The sequence below is a fragment of the Patagioenas fasciata genome, chromosome 20 (assembly GCF_037038585.1).
Source record: "Patagioenas fasciata isolate bPatFas1 chromosome 20, bPatFas1.hap1, whole genome shotgun sequence".
Classification (NCBI taxonomy): Eukaryota; Metazoa; Chordata; class Aves; order Columbiformes; family Columbidae; genus Patagioenas; species Patagioenas fasciata.
Window position 1 is genome coordinate 1309757 of NC_092539.1, and position 27207 is coordinate 1336963.

Consider the following 27207-nt stretch of genomic DNA (forward strand, 5'->3'; position numbering starts at 1 on the left):
AGGGGGCGTGGTTTGTTCGAGCGGGGCGGGGTCTGAGCAAGGTGGGCGGGTCGGGGCAGAGCTGCCGCTGTAAGGGCGGTCGTGAGCGAGCGTGCTGCGCTCGGCTGGCTGTGCCTCGCGCCCTGTGGCCTCCTTTGCGTTCGAGCTCTCCGCCCTGCGGCACGAAGCGGCGCGGTGATTGGAGAACGGGCACCACCGAGACGGGCGGCCAGAGCGGCCCGCGAAAGCCGGAGCGGAAGTGTGGGGCGGAGAGGCCGGAAGCGCCGCGCGAGGGAGGCGGGGGCAGCGGAGCCGCCGAGGTGCCGAGAGGGGCCGGGGGAGCTGGGCGGGGCCGCGGGGGGTCCGGGTAGCCCCGAGGGTCCCGGGGGGTCCCGAGGGTCCCGAGCCTCACTCCCGTTCGCTTGCAGGCGCGGCGGCAGGATGACACGATGGCGGCGGGCGGCGGCCCCCTGGTCCCCGACAGCGTCCTGCTGGAGATCTTCCTGTACCTGGAGCCCGCGGACGTGCTCTCGGCCGGGCGGGCCTGCCGGCAGTGGCACGATGTGGCCCGCGACGAGTTCCTCTGGAAGGAGCTTTTCTACCGCTACTACGGCGTGTCCCGGGACGTGCCGCGGCACCCAGGTGCGCGAGGGCGGCTCGGGGTGGGGAACCCGCGCCCCGCTGCCCGTGTGTGTCCCGGGGGCGGCGGAGTTGCCCCGCGGTAACGGGGGTGGGGGGCGATGTGCGTGCGGAGAGCTCTGGAACTGCCCGAACCCTTCGGAAAGGGGAATCAAATGGATCGAAATGCTTCGACTTTCCCTTTGTGTCACCGAAAGCTGCTTTCCCAGCTCCCGCGGCAGGTGCTCCCGGCAGGCGCTGCACGGCGCGTCTGGTGCTGCTGCGATCCGAGGGGCCGCGGTGAGGCACCGCGCTGCTCCCTGCGCCCGGCTGCCCCGCGGTGATCGCTGCTGGCGCTTCCTGCTCGGGCCCTCCCAGCAGGACTCTGCTTCGGGCTCCGTCCCTTTTCATCCGCACTGGGAAGAGCTGCAAGTGCACATTAGCTGATCAGACTATTTCCATAAGCCGTAGGCAGCAGCTGCAGCCTGGCTGCAGGGGAGAGCACATGTCCCTGCTGTCTGGAGAGGAGGTGGGTGTGTGACGGTGTAATTGTATGGTGGGTAAATGCCAAGGCAGGAACTGACCCACTTTGCAGGGGCAGGTCGGACTTGATCTTGCAGTAGGGAAATGACCCATCAACAGTCGCATCGACTGAGCCCGGCAGGGCCATGGGTACAGCTGGCAGGAGTTGTGCAATCACATGGCTGTTCTGTGCTGGGTGTCTGGTGCTGGAGGCGGTTTGGTGTGCTCTGGGTGACCCAGGGCTGTTGCACCAGCTGAGGCAACACCTGGGCCCTGCTGCCAGGACCCCTTGCTGCCAGGGGTGTCTCTTGGAGGCCGAAAAGCCCATTCCAAGCACGCTGAAGGGGTTTGGGCTCCGTCCTCCGCCCTGAGGATGTGCACAGGGCTCCCAGCAGTGGCCGTGGTGGAGGGAGTTGGCTTCTTGATCCTGAGTTGCAGTTGCTACAGAAGGACAAGAAGAAATGTGGAGGATGAAGCAGCAGGAGCTGCTCCCCAACCCACAGTGCGGAGCACCAGTGCAAAAGGGCTCTGAGAAGGGACAAGATGTGGATGGGATGACTTGGGCTGCGCAACTTTGCTTGTGCAGACCCTGGGAGCTCCCCAGGGCTGGGGACGTTCCCATCAGGTTTTACCTGCGGCTGTTTGCCCAGGCGGCTTCACTCCCAGCCCCGCCAGCCTGCCTGCCCTGGGCAGCTCTGTGCTTTGGGGAATAGTATCCAGGTCTTGGAAGTGGAAATGTTGGGATTACTTGGCTTGGTGGGGTCTGTCCAGACCCCTCCCCAGCTGTATGGGCCGGGACCGAGAGCCCAGAGGGGCTGTGTCAGCTGCTCTCTGTTTGCAGGTGCCTCCTGGGCTGCACTGAGTTCCAAAAACCCTTCAGTCCTGTTCAGTGTAATGAGGGAAATTGGCCCTTATCCATATACATGTCTAATCCTCTTTGCTTCCTTAGGATTTGCTGCTGCAAGAAGTCTGTAGGCTGCCTTGCCAGGCACTTCATTAAAAATCCTCTTTATTTGTCTATTTATTGGCCGCTGGTGACTTCTCTGAGTGAGCTCCAGGCTCTTCTGCTGCCCGGCTCCTCTTCTGTCCTTGCACGCTGCAGCCAGCTCTCCTTCTCTCTTGTTTTCTCTAGTCTCTTATCTCATGGAGACATTTTTCCTGGTCTCACAGCCTTTCTGGAACCTTCTTGATTCTGTGTTGGACAAGATAAAGATAATCAGAGCAGAGCCCGGTAACCTGGAGCCACAGCTTCCCTCTCGTCACATGATAGATGTGTTTGCGTTGTGCTGGAGCACGTCTGCAGCGCTGACAGCTGCTTTGTCCTGAGCGAGGCTTTTCTTAGCTGACAGCAGCTCTGCCCTGGGTGTTTCTTGCAGCGCCTGAGCTGCTTTAGGAAGCAGAAACGTGGTGGGGAGTTGTGTGTGTACTGGAAGAAAAGATTTTCTGTGTTTGGGGTTTGGGAGGCTGCTGAGGAAAACATGCAGCTCTGCTGGCTGGGCTGCGGCTACAGGACCTTGGCACCAGCGCTGCTCCCGGCATTGCCAGCAGCAGCCCAGACTGCGCTTCGTTAAAGGCTGATTCTGCGGCTGATGCGTTTAGCTCAGCTCTGTCGCGTCCCTCCACTGACACCCTTGTCTCATGTCCCCACTCGTGTGTTCCAGCTGCTGTCTCCTGGTATGACGAGTTCCAGAGGCTCTACGACACCATCCCCTGCGTGGAAGTGCAGGCCCTGAAGGAGCACAATGACCAGGTCTTGCACCTCAGCTTCTCCCACTCCGGCTGTTTGTTTGCATCCTGTTCCAAAGACTGTACCGTGAAGGTAAAGCGGCAGCACAACCCTTCAGCTTGGCTTTAGTGGGGCTGAGCACGAGAGCAGCCTTTGGGGAGTCTGTGGAGAGGTTTGAGCAGGTGGCCCTGGACTTGAGCTGGTTCCTGCAGACACCGAGTTGTTCTCAAAGCTGCAGAACTAGTGACTCTTGCAAACATAATGCTGTGGATTCCAGCTCCAGCCCTTGTGATGGTGGCCAAGGCTCTGGCTGCTTTCTAGGTGCAAATCGCTCCCCTGCTGTGCTGTGGGTCTAACAAAGAGTATGGAGATCATGATCCACTGCCAAAGGTGTCTTGCATGAGTGGCTGTCCTGGGAGAAATCCCTCTGAACATGTTGAAGAATCCAGCTGTGACAGTGTCATCTCCTTGGCTGATGGAGCAGCCACGTATTGAGCTGCTCTCCAGAGTCGTGTGCTGTCAGGGGAGCTGACAGGGGAATTGGGACTGGGAAGCAGTTAAATAGGGTCTTTGATATTTTTTTTTCTTTGTGCTGGTGAGTGCTGGCAGAACAGATAAAGTGGAATCACCCGCAGGCTTCTCAACAGCTTCCTGACTGTTTGTGCATCTGTCTGTAGATCTGGAGCAATGAGTTGGACATCTCCCTGCAGCACAGCTCCAACATGCGGCCCTACAACTGGAGCTACACACAGTTCTCCCAGTTCAACTCCGATGACTCTCTCCTCCTGGTGTCAGGAGTCTTTGTGGGGCCTCACAACTCCTTGTCAGGAGAGATTGCTGTGATCAGCATGGGTAAATACCGCTCTTGCCTCCACGGGGCTTCCTGAGAGGTGTGAAATGGTGGATGCTGGGGTTCCCTTCCCCTTCAGGTGTGTGGTGGTCTTGACCTTTGCTTGTCCTGCCTTCCACCATCTGTACAAAAGGGTCCTGGTCGCAGTTTCTTAGGGTAAACCTTTTGGATAGCTCAAACCGCTCAGGTCACACATCATCACCTAAAGGCAGTGTGGCCTATATTTATTCTCACCTCTGTCCTAAGTGAAGCTCTGGGCACACCATGAGTAATCCCGGTACCCGTTCTCCTGAAGGCAGCGTTTTGAGTCAAGTGGTGCTCAGCCACACGAGCTCTCCCGTGGCTTTCTGGGGCACGTTTATCTGCAGCTGTGTCACCTCTTCTGTGAAGCTCCATAGTCCCAACTGTCATCTCTCCCTGCCTCCATGCTACAGTCCCACTGTGTCCAAAAGCCAGGAGTGCTGCCAAGGGCACGCCTGTCTTCAGAAAGGCCCCGAGCCCCAGGGGAGGGAGGGAAGAACTTCTGTTCATGTTTGGCTGGTTCTTGTCCTTGGGGTGTCTGCTTTGGGCCACACTTGGAGAAAGGCCACAAGGTGAGATTGCTCTCTGGTCTGCCCCTTGTATTTTGGTTTCCCTTGTGTGTGCTCTCCCCACACATCTCCATAGAAAAGAGAAATCATCTCTCTCCATAGTAGTGTTTGGGACTGGGTGGTGGTTGGGCAGTGTCCGCTCAGCCTCTCCTGCAGAGACCTGAACCCACTTCCACATCTGCCTCAGTTTCCCCAGAGCCCTTGTCGGGAGCCATCATCTCACGCTTGTGTTTCCCCTCCCTTCCAGAAAACTTCACGCTGCTTTCCAGGGTGAGGAATAAACCCTATGATGTGTTTGGCTGCTGGTTGAATGAAACCAACCTGATATCTGGCAATCTGCATCGGATTGGGCGGATCACCTCCTGCTCGGTGCTGTGGCTGAACAACGCTTTCCAGGTGAGAAGCCTTCATTGCAGCTCCACAGGCTTCCCGCTGGCTCCTGGGGAGGAGAAGCTGCGGAGGAGCCGTGAGCCCCGTCCTCCCTGTTTGTCTCCTCTGACTTGCCGTCAGGATCCTGAGCTCGAGGCACCCTGGCGTGCCGTTTCTCCATGCTCAGTGTTATGGTGCCTGTTGCAATATTCCAACTCTGCTCTCAGATTCCATTAACTCCTGCCCCATTAATTGGGGTGAGGACTCTCCTGCAGCACCCTGGAGCGTGCATTGCTCCGCAGGACAGTGGGTGAACCACAGCTGGGTTGCTGAGGTCCTTGCTGGTGTGAAGCTGGGCCTGGGAGGGCTGCGGTCTGGTGTGCGTCTGAGCCGTGGCTGCTCTCCCGCTCGGCAGCTCGGTGCCTTGTTCCCGGGAGCCGGAGGCAGTGGTGAGGCTGAGCCCAGCCCTGCCCGTCCTTGCTGACGTTTCTGTGGGCCAGGTGCTGCCTCTGCTGCTGCGATGGGACCTGGAGATCGGTGTGTGCTGGCCTTAGGCTGCTTGTTCCTTCTGTGGCACTTGTGCTGCTCAGACTTGTTCCTTTTCCACGTTTTGCCTCTGTGTCAACGTCACGGCTGCACATCCTGGCATTTTGTGCTTTTTAACGTTATGGATGCTGGCCCCAGGTGAAATCCTCTGCTAGCAGAGACCCTTCCCGTAACCACATCTCGATACTGTGCTGACACTGCAGTGTTCGCTCTGCCATCTTTACCAGGCGACGAAGGACCTTGCCTGCTCTGACGGGGTGCGTTGCAGCCACAGACTACCAGAGCAGTTGGGCACCAGGGACCTGCTGCCCGTGCCAGGTAGTGGTGACCAGGCTGCTCCTGCCAGGGACATGGGCAGACCCCAGTGCGCAGAGGTCCCTGCTGCCCGCAGGCCAGCGGGACAGCATTTCACACTCCACCCATGTTGATCAGAGACCTGTTCCCCAAATTCTTGTACAGTGCCAGTGATGACCTCAGGTGGGAGGCAGCAGCAAGGCTGCCCAGCCGCTGTGCTCCCAGCTCCGCTGTCCTCCGCCCACAGGAGCTTTTTGTCTGTGCGTGCCCACCTCCGGGGTGGGAAGGAGCGTAGTACAGCTGGACAGCTGCTCGCGCCAGCTCTGGTGGTCAGTGCAGACAGAGCAGCGTGAGGAGAGATCGCTGTGTGGCTGGTGGCTGCTGTGCAGGCTCAAGGTCTGCACAGGTGGCTCTTGGTTTGACCTGTAGGGTGACCCTCCAGTGAGGTGGTTCCTGCTTACTTGTCCCTTCTGCTTGCAGGGCATAGAGTCTGAGAACGTGAATGTAGTGAAGAGACTGTTCAAAATCCAGAACCTGAATGCCAGCAGCATCCGGACCGTGATGGTGGCTGACTGCAGCCGCTACAATTGCCCAGACCTGCTCCTGGACTACGAGGAGCAGCTGGCAGCTTCCTCCACCTGCCCAGTCTTTGATCTTGGCAGTGACAGCGAGGAAGAGGAGACCAAGCCCAAGCAGACTCCGGAGCCAGACGTGCAGGAATTGCCGGATGACGGGGCTGTGACGGCAGAGGACGGGCTGCAGCAGTTCTTTGATGATATCATGGAGGGCCGGGTGAAGCCAGCCATGACCGAGACAGAGTTGGAGACAAAGGTGGCTGAGCTGTTTGTACGCACCAGAACTAAACCGCCAGAGCTGAACCTGCTCCCCACGGACAGTGACAGCAACACAAAATACTTAATCTTCACCACAGGATGCCTCACCTACTCCCCACACCAGATAGGTAAGGCTGTGTGTGAGCCCGGGGCACGCAGCCTCCCCAGGGTGTGTGCTGCAGCTGCACTCCGAGTCTGGCAAAGACCTGGTTTATTTGCTGCCCATTTGTGGTGAGAGAGCTGCAGTTTTGCTCAGGCTCTCCATACAGGAGGCTTTTGAGATGCCCCAGTCACTGAAGGGGGTTCCACCTCGCGAGCGCTTGCCTCAAGGTTGTTTCGTTGTTACCAGGCTTGACACATGGCCATAAAAAAAAGTTGCGGTGAGAGCTGAGCAAAAGATCCAGAAGGAACTCCTGACTTAAGGATGTGAGGCAGGAGCTGCAGGCGGGTGGGTGTGAAGAGCAGCGGCTGCCATGGTGGGGCACGTGGAAGGGCCTCGGTCCTGGTGCCTGGTGGGGGTGGAGAGGCCATCAGGGCAAGAGCTTCAGCAGCCTGGAGCTCCCGTGCATGTCACTTGTGCCTTGTCCCTCAGCTCTGGGAGACAGAGCCCCATCTGTCCCCTTGCCTGCTGTGGATCACCCTGTGGCCTCAGTGTGACACTTGTCCACCCCGGTTTGGTGCTCAGGAGGCCCCAGGGGGATTCTGAGCCGCCTGGGGGTGTTTCCGTGCTGAGCTGCAGCCGCTGGTGCTCGGCCTCCCCGTCAGTGGGGACAAGGGACTGTCGCTGCAGCGGGAGCTGGGCAGTGGCACTGCCCGTGACCTTTATCTGGGTTAGGGACTGTGGCTCATCCAGGGCTCTCTAGTTGAGGCATCGGGACTGGCAGAGTCTGGATTTCCAGGAGATCAGTGCAGTGATGAGCAGAAGTGGGTACTCTGGCTGTTTCTTTGAAAACCGCTCAAGCCAGCAGAGTTCATTGGAAGGACCAGACACATCAGTAGAAAGGCGGGAGGGAAGGAGAGCTGCTTCCAGGCAAGACTTCTGGAAAACCAGACACTTTCCGTTCCTTTTGCTGCTTGCACAATTACAGCCTTGCTTTCCTGCTGCAGGCTCCTCCAACCTTCCTGTTAGTTAATCCCACACCAGTACAGCCCAGTAAGGCAGGGAGAGGCAGGTTCCAACGCTGTAGGCAACTTGGAGAAGAGTCACTTGGTCTTTGCCCGCCTAAACTAGGAACGCGACCCAGGCTGAGGGGAGCTCTGTCCGTGCCCCTGTCCGCGGTTGGCTCTGCAGACAGACACCGTGGCCCTCGGCCCGTCCCCGGCGCGCGGCGGCTGCTCTGCCCCGACACAGACGCTGCGTCGTGATCCGCCAGGCCAGGCAGACGCTGCTTTGCAGGCTGGGCCCCGCGGCGAGCGGAGGCGAAGCGTGGTGCGGAGGGAGCGCCCGCCTTTGGACTCGTTGGCTTGCAGCGCAGCTCCCAGGGCCGTGGGTTTTGGTGCCTTTGAACTGCAGTGGCTCCTTGGCCGTCGGCCAGCGCCTGCGGCACAGCCTGGCTCTCCGGAGGGACGAACCTGGCTTGGCTCTTCTCCATGAGTCACTGCAAAATGTTGCGTTTGCCCATCGGTTTGTGTGTCGAGCCGCCTTTGTGCATCTGCTGTCTGGCCCTGAGGAACCGGTACCTGAAAGAGCTGGTTGTTGTGCTCGTTCCTCGCCAGCTACTGGTAGGAGCCGTGCTCCTGGGCACCGGCACTGTCTGGCTTGATCTGCAGCACGTAAGCCCTTCTGCAGGAGTTGCCCCAGGAGTTTCCTTCCAGCTCCTTGTCCCTTGTGCTGGTGACAGGCCTGAGCCAGGGCAAAGCCACCTGTTCTGCTGGCTCGTGTGTGCAGGGCCACATAGCTGAGAGCTCAGTGCTGCGGCAATACAGAGGATGCTGGTGAGCCACGTCAGGCGGGTGGGAGAGTGAAGGTCTGAGCTGCCCAGGCTCAGATGCGCTGATGTTGTGAAGGGCCTGGGACCTGAGGTGCAGCTGTGTCACCCCTACCTTGTTGGTTTGCTGGACAGGGCTGAGATCGAGGGTGCAGCAGCGGTTCCCTCGGAGCGGTGATGGGATGTGCCGCGTTCCAGCTGCTCTTGGACTTGCTGAGGATTAATCTCACATGTGCCCAGGAGCTGCTGAGGCTCGTGGAATGTGATGTGGATGGTTTGTGTGTGGAACCTCTGTCTAGAGCTGACAGGGGAGGGGCCTTGACCCACAGCTTGTGTCTCCCTTCGGAAGTTCAAAAGCTGTAAAGCCCTTGAGCCCAGTTTGGGGTTAAGACCTGTCCTGGAGCTTTCTGGGGCTGACCCCCACCTACGCTTGACAGTGGCAGGGAAGATGCTGCCACAGTCAGTGCGTCTGCAGGGCCTTTCCCGGGCTGGATGTTGCAGGGGATGGGTGCAGACCATGGGTTTGTTTAGGAGAAAAGCCTTTTGCAGCCAGAGCGTCTCCTGGGCCGGTGCAGCTTCTCTCTGCCCCCAAAGCGCCGCAGGCGCGTGGTGCACTGTGGCTGCACTGCCGGGCTGACAGCCGGCGCTGGGCAACTCCCTGTCTGCGCCTGGACCTGCCGGCGTGTCCCTGCCAGGCGGTGTCCCTGTGTCCCGGCCAAAAGCACCACTTGTGAGAGCTTGGAGGAGCCCAGCAGGGACAGCAGTCCTGTTCCGGCCCTCAGCTGTGGGTGAGCTGCATCTCCTTCCTCAGCAGCACCAAGGGAGCCCGTTCTTGAAGCCCAGGATCTCCCAGCAGCCGCCGTCTGCTGGCAGCAGCCTGCAGAACCGCCTGACTCTGCTTTCTGTCCCCAAGGGATTAAAAGGATCCTGCCTCATCAGATGACGACTGCCGGGCCAGTGCTGGGGGATGAGAGACGCTCGGTTGAGTTCTTTGACTCGCTGGATCATGTCATTGACGTCCATGGGCACATCATCGGCATGGGCCTCTCCCCGGACCACAGGTGAGTGTGGCGGGCACAGGGCTGCGCTCGGGGGCCTTGTGTGCTGAATGGGAGAAGAAATGACTGTTGTGGATGGAGCAGGGAGCCTGCACAGCCTGCTCTGTTTTTTCACGTCCCATTTGTGTCCTAGTGCTGATGATGTGTGTGCAGCCCGAGTGTCACCCCAGGAATGCTGCCCCAGCTCAGGGAAGGTCCTGACGAGGAGCCTTGTGAGAGCCACAGAGCTGCCTGCACACTGGGTCTTGTTCCCAAGGCTGATCAGTACACCACCATCTTTAAAACTGGTTTTAATGGGCTTTAAACCTCGTTAGATGCTTGACCTTGCCCCTGGGGCCCACCTTCCCAGTTGTGCTGGCCCTTTCCTTCCCAAACACAGCAAGAGGAGTTTCAGCAGCGTGTTTCAGCCTGATTGTAGTGAGCTGAGATGCAGGTTTGCTGAGGACCTGCGTGGTCCCTTGAAACCGCGTTTCCAGCTGGGGCTGGTGAGCTCGGCTGCGTGCGCTGGGGCGCGGGGTGACCCCTCTGCTCCCCCCAAGGTACCTGTACGTGAACAGCCGTGCCTGGCCCCGCGACTGCGTCATCTCGGACCCGATGCAGCCGCCCCCCATCGCCGAGGAGATCGATCTGCATGTGTTTGACCTGAAGACGATGAAGGAGGTGAAAAGACCCCTCCGCGCCCATCGGGCCTACACGCCCAACGAGGAATGCTTCTTCATCTTCCTGGACGTCAGCAGGGACTTCGTAGCGAGGTGTGTGACCATGGGGGTGGGCAGGATCCTGACCTTGTGTCCGCGAGAGCCTTGGGGCCGGCGCTGCAGGACGGCTTGTGCGGACTGAGCTGGTCTGTGTGCTGGGAACGGCTGCGTGTTGTGAGCAGAGCGGGAAACGGGAGGTTGTAAAGAGCAGAGGGACTGAGCTGGAGGGCGCTACCCGCCCTGGTCCTGCTGTGAAATCAGCGAGGAAAGGTGAAATTTGGGGCTGTGGCATGTTTGGTAGCAGGGGCTATGGGGTGGATCAAAGGGACTTTGCAAATGGCCTCTGGATCCCAAAAGGAGCTGAAGCTCATGGGTGACAGGGCTGCAGGTGGAGGCTGGGGCCTCTGAGCACCTGCAGCCTGTGTGAAAGGACGGGTTGGGAGCAGCAGGGTATCGGGGCTTCTGAAGCGACGTCCTTACTGGTGTCTTGTCCGGCACAGTGGGGCCGAGGATCGCCACGGCTACATCTGGGACCGGCACTACAACATCTGCCTGGCCAAACTGCAGCACGACAACGTGGTCAACTCGGTGGCGTTCAGCCCAGTGGAGCAGGAGCTGCTGCTGACAGCCAGCGACGACAGCACCATCAAGGTGTGGCGCTCCCCTCGCGTGGTGCGCGTCCAGCAGGCCAGGAAGCTCCGGCCCAGGAAGCTGCTCTTCTCCTGGCTCATGAACCAGAAAAGCTGAACCCAGGTACACCTGCTCCTGCAGCTTCCTCACTGCAGCCACCTCCTCTGGAGCTTGCAGAGCTTTGAGCGCTGCACGGCAGAGACGAGCTCTGGGCACACGAATCGCATCCGCCGAGTCGGGAGGGACCCCGATAGCGGGAATTGCTTCCCCCTTGGAGCAGCCGCTTCAGAGACAGAATGTAAGAGCCGAGGGCCGTTCCTGGCCTGGCGGGCAGCAGCCCGAGCTGATCCCTGCAGGGTGGGCTCTCTACAGCTTCTCACGAACGCTGCTACTTGGTCACAGCTCTCTCTGGGTGAGCTTTGGTCTCTGAGAACAGACTGAGACACGTCTCCAGCGTTTGTACCACGGCTGGCCTCACCAGAGCTCCTGGCCACACAGCACTTGGCAGAAGCTGCAGTGCAGGGCTGTGCTGCCTTACCGCAGGACTCTTTTAATACACTAGTTTTATTAATGTTTGTCCCAAACCTCCACGGGCAACTCATCTGGGTGTGCTGAGAGCCCCCGAGCATGGGGGCAGCAGGGAGGCCGGGCTGGGGTCTTGTGAGGCCCTTGGGGTGCAGTCAGGGCCTTGCCCTTGTTTTCTGTGAGCAACTCCGTGCTGATGGTGCCAGTTTCCAAACTCGAGGGGGGAAAGCCCGGTTGTAACGTGCTGGCTTTGCCTCCATCTTCCTCAGCGAAGCGGCACTTCCATAAGCTGTGGCATGGGTAATGTATTTATTTTAAGGATCTGCTGTCCGTTCCCCAGGGGCAGCTGTGGGAACGGCTGCGGAGTCTCGTGGTCACTTCCCTCCTGTGCTGTCCAAGTTGTGGCACTTTAGGTTCTCTTGGTATGTTCTCCGGGGGCAGGTGTGGGCACCCAGGGGTGGCTGCAGGTGTTCGCCTACAGGTGACTGGGGGGACATGGCCCCTCCTCGGCCTGAAGCGACACGTGACTGAGCTTCCCTCAGCCTGGGCTGATGTGCTGGGGGTTGGGTGATCAGCTCCCCCGGGCTGCTCGGAGGGTGAAGTGATTACCAACTCCGTGTTTACCCTGCGTCTGTCCCTGAAGCTTTTCTCCCTGCAGCAGGTACCCAAGCGTCAGAGCCTAAAATTAAGTTCCTAATCTTGACTTGGCTGGGGCTGGGGGTGACCCCAGGAGCCGCTGTCACTCCCGGGAGCACCAGGGCAGTTGCTGGTGCCACTCACAGCCTGGCTTGCAAATAGACTTACTGGAGGCAGCAGATACTGTCCTGCTGCACCCTGGTGGCTTTTACAGCTCCCCTGGCCCTCGGCAGGAGGGTTTGTACCCTCACTCTGTGCCTCAACAGGTGCCCATGGCTTTATCCAGACCCCCCTACTCAGGTTTTCTGTCATCATGGGACTTCCAGAAATGAGAATCCTTGGTGTGTGTGCTCACAGGATCCACATCCAGCTCTGTCCAGTCACACAGCGAAGGAACGGCCTCTCCCTTCCTGCTGCCCCAGACTGTGAAAGCTCTTCTGCTTGGCTCGGTGCAGTAGTGAGCGAGGCACTGAGGGTTTATGTTTGTACTGAGTTTTGCTCTTCACTATGGCATTGAATAAATACTCTGCTAAAGCATCTCTGCAATGCGAGTTTGTTTTTGAGTCCTGTTCCAGTGAAGCAGAACTGAAGCCAGAAGTGTCCTGCAGCCGTGCCTGCAGCGAGCGGTGGGACAGCTCGAGAGGCAGAGAATTGCCCAGAGGGAGGAGGGGGGGACAGCCCTGGGGAAGGGGAGCAGCAGCTCCTGGCAGCCTTGGGCAGGCTCTTCACAGCCAGGGCTGAGCGCTGCGGTGCAGGGCCTTGGTTTCCAGTTTTTTCCGAGTGGGGATCAGGCGCTGCAGCCGGCCCTGGGTGCAGAGGATTCCTGTGCAGCACCGCGGGCTGCAACTCGTGTCCCTTGGAGCAGGGCTGTCACACTCGCTCTGCCCAGGTGCCACATCAGCCTTGTGGTTGCCTTCAATGGGCTGAATGTAATTTTAGGACCATATAAATGTAATGTCTTAAAAATTACATTCAGCCCTTCGGAGGCAACCATGGGGCCCTCAGTGAACATGAGTCTGACAGCCCTGCCGTAGAGCCTTTCACCACCCAGGTGCATCACACAGCAGCTGCACCTGCACGAGGTGGCTCTGGCTGCTCCCAGGAGGGACACAAGCCCCTCGGGTACCCCCAGATGTCTCACTGAGGCAGCTGCGCTGCTGCTCCCAGCACGGATTTGGGGCAGAACTGGGGCTCCTGGGAGCAGCACAGGCACTTGGCTCCCAGTAAGAGCTGAGAAGAACCAGCTCATCCTGGAGAAGTTCAGCAGCTGCTTTATTATCCAGTCACCCAGGAACAGGAGCACTGTTGTGGATTTGTCCCCTCTGCTGCTGCCGGTGACACTGGCCCAGCACCACTGTGCCTGTTCCCAACAGTGGGGCTGGGGCTGGGTCACTTCTGAGGGGCTCTGTCCCCGCCCCCCACCCCTGGCTCCCACAGCCCCATTTTGGAGCCCCAGGAAGGCAGCAGCGGGGCGAAGCTCCCAGCACAAAACTAAACCCCCACCCAGGTGCTCCTGCCCCACTTCACCCCAGCACCCCATGGATCATACCACAATGATGCTCTTCCCGCTTTTATTAGTGGGGTTTGATCTCAAGGTACAAAAAGAAGACAAAAGGTACCTCCCAGTGCCGGGCTGGGACAGCTGTTCTCTGACAGGGGACGTCAAAGGGGAAAACAGAAAAACCAGTGCTGGCCTGTGCCGCGTGCCCGTGTGCCAGCCGGGCTGGCAGAGCCGTGCCCAGGGAGGCACCGTCCCCCCAGGAGCTGCTGCAGCCAACGCTGCGTGCTCCGAGCTGCTAGAAAATGAAACAAGGATGAGGCGACATTGGCAGCACCAGACCTGCCCCAGCGATGTGGTGCGGGAACAGAAACACCACGGGATCGGGTTCTGTCCCAGGGCCCGCTCACTGTGCCAGCACCTGCCCTGTGCCCCCGGACAGCAGCGCAGCCCCGTGTCCCCCGCCGGCTGGAGGGGGCTCCTGATCTCTGCTCACAGCACAGACTCTTCCCCCACAACCTTCAAGGCACCTGCTGGGGCAGGAGGACCCACACCCACCCCCGAAAGCCGCCCAGACCCCCCCAGCTGAGCCCGTGTCTCCGCAGGAATGGGTCCGGCTGCAGTGTCCAGCACCCCAAGAGCAAAGACATTCACAACAGCTCTGACCGAGCTTCCTCTCCCTTCCACAGGCTGAATTCCCAGCTGTTATATGAGCAGAGCTGATTTCCTGCCCCTTTCCAGGGCTCTCCCGTCCCCGGGGACTGGGAGCCTCCCAGGCCTGGCCCCACAGAGCTGCTGCTCAGGCTTTTGTTTCCTCCTAAGGCCCGAGGGTGAGCAGCACCGGGCTGGCTCCGTCCTCTGCCAGGGCTGCTCCGGACACACACGCACCCACTGCCCCGGTGAGAACTGGGCAGGCCCTGCCCGCACCGCAGCCCTCACCTTTGCCTTTGCAGCACCTGCACCAAGAGGTTTCCCAGCCCGACTGGTCCCCCTATCTCAGCCACCCCTGGCCCTGCTGGCATGGCCTCTATTTGCCCCCAGCCATGGCCTCTGCACACAACAGGTACCGCAGGATCCACACAGAGACTTGGAAAGGACTCATCCACAGGCAGGGAGAGCCCCTGGCCAGCACAGCACCTTGCGGGCAGGAGGGTCACTCGGGTCAGGGTCCAGCTCAGCTGCCCGCCAGCCTGAAGGACATCGGGCACCCCTGAGCTCCCCTGGCGGCAGTGGGGACACCAGAACCGCCCAGCAGCCAGCGGTCAGGGCAGTGTCACCGTGAGGTACTGGGGACAGCCAGACCTGGCATGGCTCCCCGAGCCCCAGCTCATCTCCACTGACAGTGTCCCTGTCCCCGCCAAGGTGGCCACGCAGCCGTGCCGGAGCAGAGCAGGAGCAGAGGGGCTGTGCGTGCTGGGGCTGGGAGCTGCCGGCAGAAAGGGCCTTCGGGCCTTGCTTTCCCAGTCCCAGCAACAGCCGCTCCCAGCTGAGGGTGACCCACGGCAGCCAGGAGCACGAGGAAGGTGACCCACGACCAGGAGGAAGGTGACCGCACCCCAGCCTCGCTGCCCATCCTCCCACAGCTGGACTGGGCCCTGGACTGTTGGTGCAATGTGGGGGCAGCAACTGGCTCCTGTGACCAACAAAACCTCCCTGCGGCACGGTTGGTGCTGACACGGGGGAGCGAGGCACAGGCAGAGAAGGCGGCAAAGCCTGGAGAGTCCAGCCTGGCAAACTGCCCATCCAGCCACTCATGGCCACAACGAAACAACTCCCGAGGGACCAGCTGTCTGTGGCACAGGGATAGGGCAGCAGTTTCTTCTCCATAGAGACCTCATGGTTGCTGAACACGTGCTACCCCAAACGGAGCAGTGCCAGCAGCCCAGGGACAGAAAGGGACAGCAAGCTTCACTCAGGGACTTCTCCAGCCACCCCAGGTCCTACCTGTGGGTCTGAGCAGAGCTGCTTCCCCAGCCCAGGGAGGACGGGGAAGCTGCTGCTGTGGGGAGGGCAGCTCGGGAGCGGCAGGGCCCGCCAGCAGCAGGGACTGGTGCTGTGTCCCTCGGTGACAGAGCCGCAGAGGCTAGCGGGCCCGTGCAGGCGGCTGGCGCAGAAGAGCCGGGTACGTGTTCAGCGGCCGGGAGGGCCCGGGAAGGCCCGTGTGCCTGCGCTGCTGCTGCTGCCCCAGACGGGGCTGAACCCCAGCTCAGGAGCCTCTGTGTGAGAGCACCAGCAGCTTCCAGCACCGCCACCATCCTGCCCACGGCAACTCGGGCACCAGCAGGCAGGGAATGGCAGCACCTGGATAAAACCCACCTGGGGTTCCCCGGGTTCGGGGGCTGAAGTCCTCACCGAACTCTGTGCCACCTCCTGTCCCAGGACAGGACAGGCGCTCTGCAGGAACAGTCACTTCTGCCCCCAGCACTGTCCACACTTCCTCGCAGGGAGCAGCACCGCCCACCTGCCACACAGCTCAGCACCCTCTGCAGACACCGATGGCATCAAAACAACAACAAACCACTCTGCACCGCATCTGCCATGCGCCCTTCCCATCCACCAAGGCACTGGGCAGCCAGTGACAGCACCCCTGTGGCACACACAGCTTCCAGAACACGGAGATCTCTGAGGAACATCCTGCCGGCTGAGCCAGGCGTCCACACGAGGTGGCGCTGGGACAGACCAAACCCTTGTTTTACTACAGAGCACTGAGGACGTGTGCTAAACTGGTAGAGTGAGAGCTGATCTGGTTTCCACTGGCGGCCCAGACAGCAGCAGTTCAGACACCCAAGTCCCTGCAGATCATGCTCCCCGCAGACTGTGAACGTCCACCCAAACCTCTTCTCAGGGAAGGTCTCTGACGCCAGGGAAGAGGGTTCCCATCAGACACCTCATTTCCACTCAGAGCGAAGGTCCCTTTTTGGGAAGGGCTCTTCCCCTTCTGCTTTTTGCCCCCTCCTCGCTCCGAGCCCTGCCTGAAGTGCAGCACAAGAGGGGATGTCCCACTCGGGGCTGGCTCCGCGTTCGCTGCTCCCGGAGGCGAGCAGGGTTAGAGGCCCGTGAGATCCACGATGGCTTTAATAAAGATGGCGTCATCACGCACGTAGGAGTTCTTGGCTTCCATCACAGAGACGGGGCAGAACAGCGGGCAGCCGCTGGCAATGTTCATTTCTGTGACGGGTCGCTGGAAGGAGGAGGATGTCACATCGGGCCGGAAGGCATCGATGATGTGCTCACGGTTGTTCTGATCCAGGAGCATCAGGGTTACCTGTGGGCAAATGTGAAAATGTACTGGAGCAGCTGGATAAAAAGCACGTGGAAACCCAGCCGGCGACCTGCTGGCTTGAAGCCTGCGACACACGCAGGTACCGACGCAGGTGCAAACCTGAGAAATGCCTCCAAGGTGATCAGCAGAGCACGGCACCTCGGTGACACCCTGCAGGAAGCCTCCCACACCCTGCCCTGGCAGCGGAAGCTTCTGTGTGGCAGCACAGGGTGTCAGACCAACTGAAAACCAACAGCTGGCCGGCGAGGTGTTTGACCCCGCACGGATACCCCACACAGCTGTGTCACTAAGTCACAGCTACTGTCCCACTGTGAAAAAAGGCAGCGCCTCTCCCTGCAGCAGCGCTTTGTCCGCTCACCCCCGGAGCGTTTCATAAACTGCAACGTCTCGAAACTGCAGTCTGAGCTTCTGAGAGCGAGTGAGGAGCAGCTGCACCCGAGTGCTGAGGCCATGACAACCTTCCCTCGCCCCGAATTCAGGCAAGGACTCCGCTCGCTTTCCCAACACGCTGCTGCTCTCCTACCGCAGCCACTGCCGTCCCCGCCCTGTCACACACTGGGGACATGACTGGGGAATCCCCAGGGCGGCTGACACATCAAAGCCCTTCCTTCTTCCGCCTGCTAAGTGGGCAGATTAACGGCATCTAGAAGCTCCAGTGGGTGTGAAACCAGAGGGGCACACTGCTGGGCACAGCGGGCTTTGTCCCAAACCTACCTTCTGGTTGAAGGGCCACCGCAGAAGGGCATCGTTGGGTCCTTTCATCACCACAAAGAACAGGGACAGGTGGGTCCCGCGCCCGGTGCCATCCCCGTTCAGGTAAACGCGCAGACACATCTTGTAGCCGTACTTGCTTGTGTAGAAAGCTACCAAAGAGTTGCAAAACAGACACAGTGAGTGTCAACCCTGGCAAAGCCTGGCACCAATGGGTTCCTTTGAACGCTGAGGACTCTAAAGTCTGGATCCTGGAAGAAGCCAGGTAGGCAGGTCTGGGTCTAAAAACACCCGCACCACGGAGCTGGGCTGGGAAGTCAACAGGGCCCAACACCAGCCAGACACCAGAGACAGCCCCGGCTCGGGCCGTTACCAGCCCCTGCGCTCACTGGGCACCGGGACAGAGCAGGACAGGCCGGTCCCCCAGCTCTCCCACTGCAGAGCCTGGAACTGCAGCTCTGCCCGGAGCCACGTCCCACCGTGTCCAACACCAGCTGTGCTGCAGGTCCCGGTGGTGCTGCTGGCAAACATGGACAAAACCACCCCAAAAAGGCCCTGTCTAGGGGCAGAGCACCCAGCACCCACTGGAAGCCGCTGCCTCTGATGGGGCAGAGCCTCAAGCCAGCCACTCCAGTCTCCATCAGGATCCAGCAGCTCAGCACGGCTGGGCCGGGCTCTGGGTCTCTCACATCCAGCAATTCTGGGAATGCCGCGCTGTGATTCCAGACCCGTGCAGGGCTGCAGAAACACGTCTCTGAAGGGACCTGTCACGGCAGCACGGAGCTCTGAGCCTCAGCTCCGGCAGCCGCGGGCACAGGGCGGCAGATCAGCGCCGTGTTGTCCCGCGGGACTCAGCGCGCTCACCAGCGGGCAGAGCAGCACCCGCAGACACCGCGCGCTGCCGCGGGGCACGGAGAGCGCGGCGCCCGTCCTGCGCCCAACGCCCAGCGACCGCGAAGCACACGGGACGCGAAGGAGAGCCCGGCAAGCTGCCCCGCCCCCGGGGCTTCCAGCAGGAGCTGCACTTGGACTGTTCTGGATCGTGCCCCTGATGAACCTTTCTGAACTCCTATGATTTTGCCCTTCACAAAATCCTGTGGCACATTGTGTCCTCACAGCGCAAGTGAGTGGAACTCCACTTCCTCCTCCTTAACACTGATTTCATTGGATATTCCCTCACCTTTACATTTAAATACAAACCAATTATACCCATTTCCCTTTTTCATGACATTTGCAATCCAGACCTCTCTCCTCCCAGACTGAACAGCACTAGTCTGTTTGCTTCACTTTCTAAAATTAAAAAAAACAACACCTCCACAAGAAACATTTGTTTCTCGGGACTAATCTTATCTTAATGAGGATCTCTTACATAAATGACACAATCAGCTACTGTAGGAACCCAGGCCTTGTACTTCGCACTTGCGAGATAAAAATGAAGAAGTCCTGGCCCGTGTCGGGCAGCGGCCCTTCCAGTCCCTCCAGCCACAGATTTTCATTAGCGGATTGCAGAGACCAACCTGCAGCACAACACAGCGGCTGGCACCCCCAGAGCAGTTTTCGTGCAGCGAGGAGCTGGGGGGCACAGCCCACGCCGGGGCAGGAGACAACAGGACACAGGGTCAAGGCTCCTCTCTCTAGGCCAAACAAACCAGATTTGAAGCAGATTTGTTTGCTTTGGGAAAAGGAAACGCTGCCCTTCCCACAGGGTTTTTCCAGGGCTGCTGCTGACTTTTAGAAGGCGATGCTAATTGCATGCACACGGCTTCGGTGGCAGCTCGGTTCCCCTCAAGAAGGGGAATAGCTTTTTCTTCCAGTTTTTCAGCAGAAAATGGGCTCTGAACAGCCTCATCCAGCAAACAGGTTGAAAAACAGTTTGAGAAATTCAATTGCTTTTATCTGGTGGCCTGGCCAGCATCTGGTTCTCCACAGCGCCGGGAAGCGGGCGCCGGGTACGGGCTCCAGGTCTGCACGCAGCTCCAGGTCCGCACGCAGCTCCCGGCCGCCCCGCTGCAAGGCGAGCTCCCCGCCGAGCGAGGACACCGAGGAGATGGTTTCACCTCACAGCTGCGAGCCTGGGAAGCGCCTTCATAAGCAAACAAGCCCGATCACAACCTACTGCTCACTGCCCAAGGTTTTCTTTATGAAGAAGAGGAAGAGCAGTGCTGGGCTGGGGCAGCTCTGCAAGGAGAGCCCCTTCCTCTAACAGATACTCGAGCACTTCCCTAGGTACGGTTTGGGCTTTATTTAGACATTGCCTCTTGCACCGTCATGGCTTAGGCACTAAAATATATTTCTTGGGCTCTAATATATATTTCCTCCTTTTCTTAACCATTTTATTGCTGGTTTTATGGTCTTTGAGTATTTTACTTCTATGCAGGGCTATTCCAGAGCCAAGATGGTTGCGTTCTCCATTATGAACAATTAAAAAGGTCTTCTGCAATCTAAAAAGCATCTCTGTCAACAGAACAGTTTCATTTAGCCCAATGGGACAAAAACTGTTGCAGGCTCCATGGGAAAGGAGGACAGAGCGGGTACATCTGAACAACCAGCACCTCCCCTCCTAAGGTACCACTGCGCATCCCCCACCCAGCCGAGACACTAAAGGCTTTTGCAATTTTGCAAATGTGTGGGCAATAACCTGGAGAGAAGATGGCAGGCGAGCGGCCTGTTATTGCCTCCTGACGCTTCCTGGCAAACTCCGTTATCTTCCAGATGAAAACACCGTCGTAGGTGGACGCTTCCATGTTGCGGATCTTCTCCTCCATCTCGGCCATGGCCAGATCTTTGAGGCCGATGCTCCGTTCCAGCTGCCGGACCTGCTCAGTGGGACACACGGTGCAGCCTGGTTAGAAACACGCACTGTTGTGAGCCCCAAGGAGACACCAGTGTCCCCGTGGGACAACTCCTGAGCGAGAGGCGTTCTCCAGAACACACAGGGGTCACGGGACCTGGGAGAAACGGAGCATTGTACACCAATTCACTACAGCTTCCATTTGAACCCTGTCGTTCTGGAGAAGATCACAGAATCTCAGAATCTCAGGGGTTGAAGGGCCCTGGAAAGCTCATCCAGTGCAATCCCCCATGGAGCAGGAACACCCAGCTGAGGTTCCACAGGAAGGTGTCCAGGCGGGTTTGAATGTCTGCAGAGAAGGAGACTCCACAACCTCCCTGGGCAGCCTGGGCCAGGCTCTGACACCCTCACCAGGAAGAAGTTGCTTCTCAAATTTCAGTGGAACTTCCTGTGTCCCAGTTTGCACCCATTGCCCCTTGTCCTGTCACTGGTTGTCACCGAGAAGAGCCTGGCTCCATCCTCCTGACACTGCCCCTTTCCATATTGATCCCCAGGAATGAGTCCCCCCTCAGTCTCCTCTTGTCCAGCTCCAGAGCCCCAGCTCCCTCAGCCTTTCCTCACACGGGAGATGCTCCACTCCCTTCAGCATCTTGGTGGCTGCGCTGGACTCTCTCCAGCAGTTCCCTGTTCTTCTGGAACTGAGGGGCCCAGAACTGGACACAATATTCCAGGTGTGGTCTCCCCAGGGCAGAGCAGAGGGGCAGGAGAACCTCTCTGACCTACTGACCACCCCCTTCTAACCCACCCCAGGTACTCATTTTCACCGGGGGCCGCATCAGCCCGGCGGTCGCAACCGCCGTTACAACCGCGGTTGCGACCGCGGGCTGATGCGGCCCTCTGGTGAAAATGAGTTTGACACCCCACTACATGCCAAGCCAAATGACGCCACGGCTGCGCTGGTACAATGCTTGGCACAGCATCGATGGCCACACTCCTTTGGAAAGGTCTAGAAGGCGAGCAGCCCCGCGGGATCAGAGAGATCCAGTGAAACGCTGGGTGCTGTCACAACTTCAGCCAGGAACAATACCCAGGTGTCTGCGTAAGTTGATCACTAACAGAGATCTGAACACTTCACGCAGGTCAGTTTAATGATTGTATTTTCCAGGATGCTTTTGAAGGCTGTGCACAGCTAGGCAGTGAAGCTTTGCTGGCTGATAACATGGAAAGGACACTTGTCCTGGTTTTGTTAAAAACAAGTTTCTCTTTTAGTGAATGTGCCTGTCAGCTAAAGCTTCATATGAGCTGCATTTTCCTGGAGAACAGATCCATGTTTTGGTGAACACAGCAATGGATGTGAGGTTACTGATAAGGACAGAGTCACATCTCGCGAGAGGGGCAACGAGAAACAGGTGACCAGAAACTGACCAACGGAGTCTAACATCCCATTCACGTGAATACTCCATATGAAAGTGGGAGAGCACGAGGATCCCGGCCCTTTTCCTTATGGCAACATTAGGAGAGGACCTTGCGAGTCGTCCCTGCGAACTGAGGCCAGTGACAGACTGAATCCAGCTCCGGTTGCTGCAGAGTCCAGTCCAGGACTTCGGCTGCCAGCTCTGCAGTTCCGGGACTTCCAAGATTGGTTTTGTATATTTTGTATTATTTTCTCTATTTTATCAGTAGTATCAGTAAAACATTTTTAATTTTCCAACTCTCTTCTCTCTGTCCTTCTTTCCCTCCCGATCGCCTGTGCTGAGTGGGAAGGGGGAGAGGGGGTTAACAATACATCTGCCAGGGTTTTATTGTCACCCTGCAATCAAACCCTGGACAACACTCACTGCTCCAAGTTTCTGCTCAGAGTGCTGGAAAGCCCAAGCCCGTGGTCACACACCTTGTTACTGAGCGTTTCGATTTTCTCCTGGTCCAGCCGATGTTGCCGACTGTAGGCTTCGGCTGTCAGAGACACTCTTTCCACCTCCCGATTGAGCACGCAGACGATGTTCTCAAAGGTCACCGTTTTCCTCTCGAGGGCCTCGCACCTCCCCAAGAGCTCCAGGGACCTGGAGAGCTCAGACTCTGAGCACAGAGAGTTTGCTGCCAGTAGCGGGGAGCTGGTTTGTGATGAGGGAAGAGCAGGGAGGGGCTTCAGGTCTCCAGAACCAGCCTTGAGGCTGAGCACAAAACTCAGCAGCATGTACAGATGCTCCGCCAAGCACTTGCTTTCGTGTTCTGGTAGCTTTTCATTTTCCACCTGGGTGAAGAGAAATACATCCCACGTTCAGCAAGCTCAGTCTGTGCTGTCACCATCCACAGAACAAATTCCTCCTCTTGAGGTCACAACACCAGCTTTAAATTATAAAGGGGAAAAATCAAAGAGAGTTAAAACCCATTGGTTTGTTGTTTTTTGGGGGGAGAGGTTGCTTTGTTTTAGAAATTCTGCAAATCCCACACAGTGATATAGACTGTTCATCTCTGTCTCCATCACTTCCCAAAAGGGCTCTGTCAGACGTACTTAACAGCACTGAAGAACAAATCCTCCCGTAACCCCCCACGGAGGGATTGATACAAACATTGAGGGTAGGAGCGGGGAAAACTAAGTCACATGGAGAAATAAGGCCTGGCCCAAGCTCTAGCAGGACAGGAAGACACCAGCCGCCCAGTTCTGTGCTTACAGCTGAAAGCAGCTGAACCACCAGTCTCAGGGCACTCGGGGTGTTCCTCGAGAAGGAGGTTTCCTTCCACATTACGTTTCCTTCCACATTAAGTTCATTCTCTGGACACCCAAACTCTGGACAGCAGATGATGTTCAGCTCCATTTGCAAAGGGTTTGAAACACCACTTTGTCCAAACGTCTGAACGCAAACATCTGTAACAGTTTGGGCAACAGCAGCTTGTAGGTGAACTCTAACCCCAGAACTGAGAACAAGGCCCGAGATAAACATCAACAGATGAGCGCTTACCACCTCGGCACATCCGACAACCCCAAATCTACAAGGCACTTTAGATCTGCCACAAGTCTTCACGTGGTCCCGAAACTAGAAAGGAAGGAAGGCAATGTTAGATCTGATGTCCCCGGTAGCTCCCCTTCCACCTTGCTGACATCTAGGGAGCTGCAGACGATCTCAGGAACGCCCTCGCTGATCACCAGCTGCCAAAGCACGTGGTTAAACCTGGACACTGCCTATCGTATTGTGTTCAGTTCTGGGCCCCTCAGGTCAGGAAAGAGATTGAAGTGCTGGAGCGGGTCCAGAGAAGAGCAACAAGACTGGGGAAGGGACTTGAACACAAGCCCTATGGGGAGAGGCTGAGGGAGCTGGGCTTGTTCAGTCTGGAGCAGAGGAGGCTTAGAGGTGAGCTCAGCACTCTCTAGAATGACCTGAAGGGCAGTTCTAGCCAGGGGGGGACTGGGCTCTTCTCCCAGGCAGTCAGCAATAGGACAAGGGGGCAGGGGCTTCAACTCTGCCAGGGGAAACTGAGGCTGGAGATGAGAAAGCAATTCTGTGCAGAGAGAGTGGTCAGCATTGGAATGGCTGCCCAGGGAGGTGCTGGACTCACCAGCCCTGGAGGTTTTTAAACTGAGATTGGACACTGCACTTGGTGCCATGATCTGGTCAATGGACTGGAGTTGGACCAAGGGTTAGACTGGATGATCTCTGAGGGCTTTTCCAACCCAGTTGATTCTGACTCTGTTAGGTGTGACTTTCACTTTAGCACTGACACCTGCAAGTTTTATCTCTCTGTCTCCTGACAGCTGGGAGGTCACAATTCTCACCTGCACATGCGAGAAGGAAAAAGCAACCAGCACAGGAACATGAGGAACCAGCTGCACTGAGGGCAGAGGAAGGGGAAGCGCGAGGAACAACCCCATGACCCTGCCAGATGTTTAATTCTGTGCGCTTCAGGTAACCCTCACTGGGACCTGCCACAGCGCGGTATTTGTATTTCCAGCTAAGCACTATAAATCTAAGAAGGAAAAGCTTCCTGGTGGTCCTGTGTGAGTATTTTCGGCAATTGCCGCAGGGCCACCCATGCAAGGCCGGTGCAGCGTCCCCTCGGCTGCTCCCACCAAGAGCCGAGGCCGATGCTGGACATTGCTGCAGAGAACTGCACCAACCCCCCCAGCTGCCAGGATGACTCGTTTGGGTTCCCACACGGTGCATGATTAATGCTAACAAGCACTGGCACATCATCATCTTGATTGTGATATACCTCCCATCATCAGATATCAACGCTCTGTTCTGAACAACAACCATATTTCCACATTTAGCGCCCGCATCTGCTACAACAGATGTCGATTAAAACTGGTTTTAAGCCACTTTTTAAAGAAGCTCCTAGGTCCATCTGGCTTGCTGGATGAGTCAGGCTACTCAGAGTTGCAATGGCCGCAACTGATCAACAAAAATTTGGAGAGTGATAAAAGAGGGAGTAAATATTTAAACAAAGGGCAGATCACCTATGGGAACCTACAAGCCTGGTCCCTGCAGGGCTCCAGCTCCAGCCTGCAGACAGGCAGAGCCGGGCCCAAGAGCCCAGCACAAAGCATGGAACAGGCTCCCAGGGAGGTGTCACAGTGTTCAAGCAGAGACTGGACACCATCCTCAGACACACGGGGTGACCTGTGGGGTGTCCTGTGCAGGGACAGCAGTTGGAACCGATGACCCGTGTGGGTCCTTCCAGCTCAGGACATTCTGTGATTCTATGCTGCCCAGTTTGAAGAACGTTTTGCTCATTGTTCTGACACTTCTGTTCCCCTTGCCCTGCTCCAAGGGTGACAGCGCTGCTAAGAACATTTGCCCATAGGAGGCAAGATGTTTTGAGATTAACGTGATTTTAAGATGTTTCCCAAAACTCTGATTTTCAGACTTCAGAGCCTTGGCCCAGAAGCCAGCAACATGGAGGCCCTAGAGACATGGATTCTATTACATCATTAATTAGAATTAATTTGGCTGGAGATGGGGTCCCTTTCTGTCAGTGCGGTTGTGGCTGACACAGCTGCATTACACAGGACGCAGGGACCCTGTAAAGCCAGGGGTGTGCATCTGCCCCCAGACCCCATGAACACAAACCCGGCCGTGCCGCTGAGTCCTGTTCACTCGCATCTACCAGTGCGCTGGGCCTTGTGGAACGGTCACCCCAGTACTAATGGCTTAATTGTTCTCCCCACTCCGCTTCCTAATGGTCCCAATTTCCCTCCCCGCCCCGAGGACGCGGTGCTGGCCCATCGGGACCCCAAAGGCCACCGTGGTGGCACACGGGTCACAAAGGTCACACTCGGTACCTTCTCCCTTGGAACCTTCTTCCCGCAGCCTTCGCACGTCAGTGGAAACTCAGGGCAGACCTCGTCGTGAGCCTGTAAAACAACCGACAGGAGAACATTTGGTCCTCTCAATAAAAGCTGCAGTGAGGTTATACAATGAGTACAACTCAACAGCGGCAGTTCTACACTTTATTCCTGAAGAGTGTGGTATTCTACCAACCTAGACTCCAATCTCGGTCACGCTGATAATTCTGCGTGCTGACTCATACGTGTCATCTCCAGGCTATCAGAATTTTGGGTGCCTATGTAGCCTCAGCATCAACGTAAAAGCTGCTATATAATTCTTGACAAAACCAAATTACTGCTTTGATGGGCGAGATGATCAACAGGAAGCTCCATGTATAGTCCTGCCAGGAAAACACACGTTTGCGCAGGCTGAGTCAAGTAAGCCACGATCTCAGCGAGATAATCGGTGCAGTTTTTCCACTGTAATGGTTGTCAGTCGCTGAAGCACGAACCCGCGGCCTCCTCACCACTCACCGGGCTGAGCTGCCTCATCGTATCTTCACATTTGAATCAGAAAACCATTTTTCAACCAGAGAGAAGAATAGTTTTAACTGTTTCATTTAATAGGCGCTACGCTGCAGGGCTGATCGGCGGCCGGAGGAGGTAAGAAACGCTCAGGGCAATGTGATACTCTGTCCTCAGCAGATACTGGGGGCAGCAATACCAGCTAAATTGGGAATGCTGGAACACGCCTCTGCTTTCTGTGTCATTTCCACGTTGCTTAAACCTTCTCTTTACACATCAACCAGCCGAAACAAGGCATTGCAAACGCCTTGGGTACGCAGCTCAAAACTCAGGTTAAAAGATAAGCGCACCGAAGCATCCTGATAAAAAAACAGAAGCATTTATAATGCAGCCGCGTGAAACCAGGTGCCTCGAAAAACTTGGTCACGTTTATTCCTTATTAAAACAACGGCGGGAGCGGGGAAACACGCACAATTTAAACAGTCACCACATCAGAAACTAGAAAGCGAAACCTATTAGCGGCTCAGTTTTGGTTTCGGAGTTACTCTCTCCTTTTTATACTTTACGTGAGCAACGAGACCCAAAAGCCTCTGGGCGCTGTCCCTGCAGGGTGACCGGGCTGAGGAGGAGGAGGCAGAGCGTGCCCTTCATCCCACTCGCTCACAGAGGTTCAATCCTCTCTTCTACCCCTATTGCTCTCATGTTCTAGCCCAGGACCATCAAATTCGTTTTCACCGGGGGACGCATCGGCCTCGCGGGTGCCTTCGAAGGGCCGAATGGCCCTTCGAAGGCACCCGCGAGGCCGATGCGTCCCCCGGTGAAAATGGGTTTTGACAGCCTTGCTCAAAACGCACCAGGGAGCATCTTCCCCGCAAACAAAACTGGCAGAGGGTCTGGCTGAAGGAAGGAAACTATTTAAAAAGGGAGTATTTAAAGCTTATGCTTACGCCCCCCTTGCACCACCAGTAGGGCAACCAGCCCCGCACAGCCGAGCTGCGAGCGCAACCGGTCCCTATGGAAATCAAGACGCGCAGAAGCGTGAGCTTGAACCAGTGCGGATCCAGCCATCTGGTTTGTGTAGAAGTGGTTTCAGGCTCTTCTGGAATCCCCTGTTCCTTCCCCTCCACGCGGGTGTCTCGGCACACACGGACGGTATCGCCGCCGGCAGAAATCCGCCCACCCGGGGCTGGCATTCCAGCCTGACCTGTCTGCTCCACTCCCCTGGGAATGGGGCAATCCTCCTGTTTACACCTGTCCCAAACCCACATCTTCTTCTGCAGCGAGGACAAGCACCTCTGAGATTTGCTGTGAAGGTTTTCAGCAGCTTTGGAAAG

General features: G+C 57.5%; 2 protein-coding genes across 7 annotated transcripts in view; one reads left to right on the forward strand and one right to left on the reverse strand.

The window, feature by feature from the left end:
• LOC136110617 (ATP-binding cassette sub-family A member 2) overlaps window positions 1-27207 on the reverse strand; it is a 158906-nt gene that overhangs the window by 118934 nt on the left and 12765 nt on the right. For 4 of the 6 annotated variants that reach the window (XM_071817223.1, XM_071817222.1, XM_071817220.1 and 1 more), the window contains exons 5-8: window positions 25364-25435; window positions 23046-23120; window positions 21977-22336; window positions 19933-20110 (exon numbers count right to left, since the gene is read on the reverse strand). In XM_071817223.1, the coding sequence (XP_071673324.1) occupies window positions 19933-20110; window positions 21977-22336; window positions 23046-23120; window positions 25364-25435 (685 nt within the window). Of the gene's footprint in view, window positions 1-13359; window positions 16566-17297; window positions 17447-19932; window positions 20137-21976; window positions 22337-23045; window positions 23121-25363; window positions 25436-27207 lie in introns of those variants that run through there. The other 2 variants (XM_071817226.1, XM_071817225.1) reach the window with 2 other exon arrangements.
• FBXW5 (F-box and WD repeat domain containing 5) lies at window positions 83-12339 on the forward strand. Its single transcript, XM_065854065.2, has 9 exons — window positions 83-299; window positions 408-621; window positions 2781-2938; window positions 3523-3697; window positions 4533-4681; window positions 5975-6455; window positions 9169-9316; window positions 9853-10065; window positions 10512-12339. Exons 2-9 carry the CDS (start codon window positions 429-431, stop codon window positions 10756-10758), a joined length of 1764 nt encoding a protein of 587 aa, XP_065710137.2. The 5' UTR covers window positions 83-299; window positions 408-428; the 3' UTR covers window positions 10759-12339.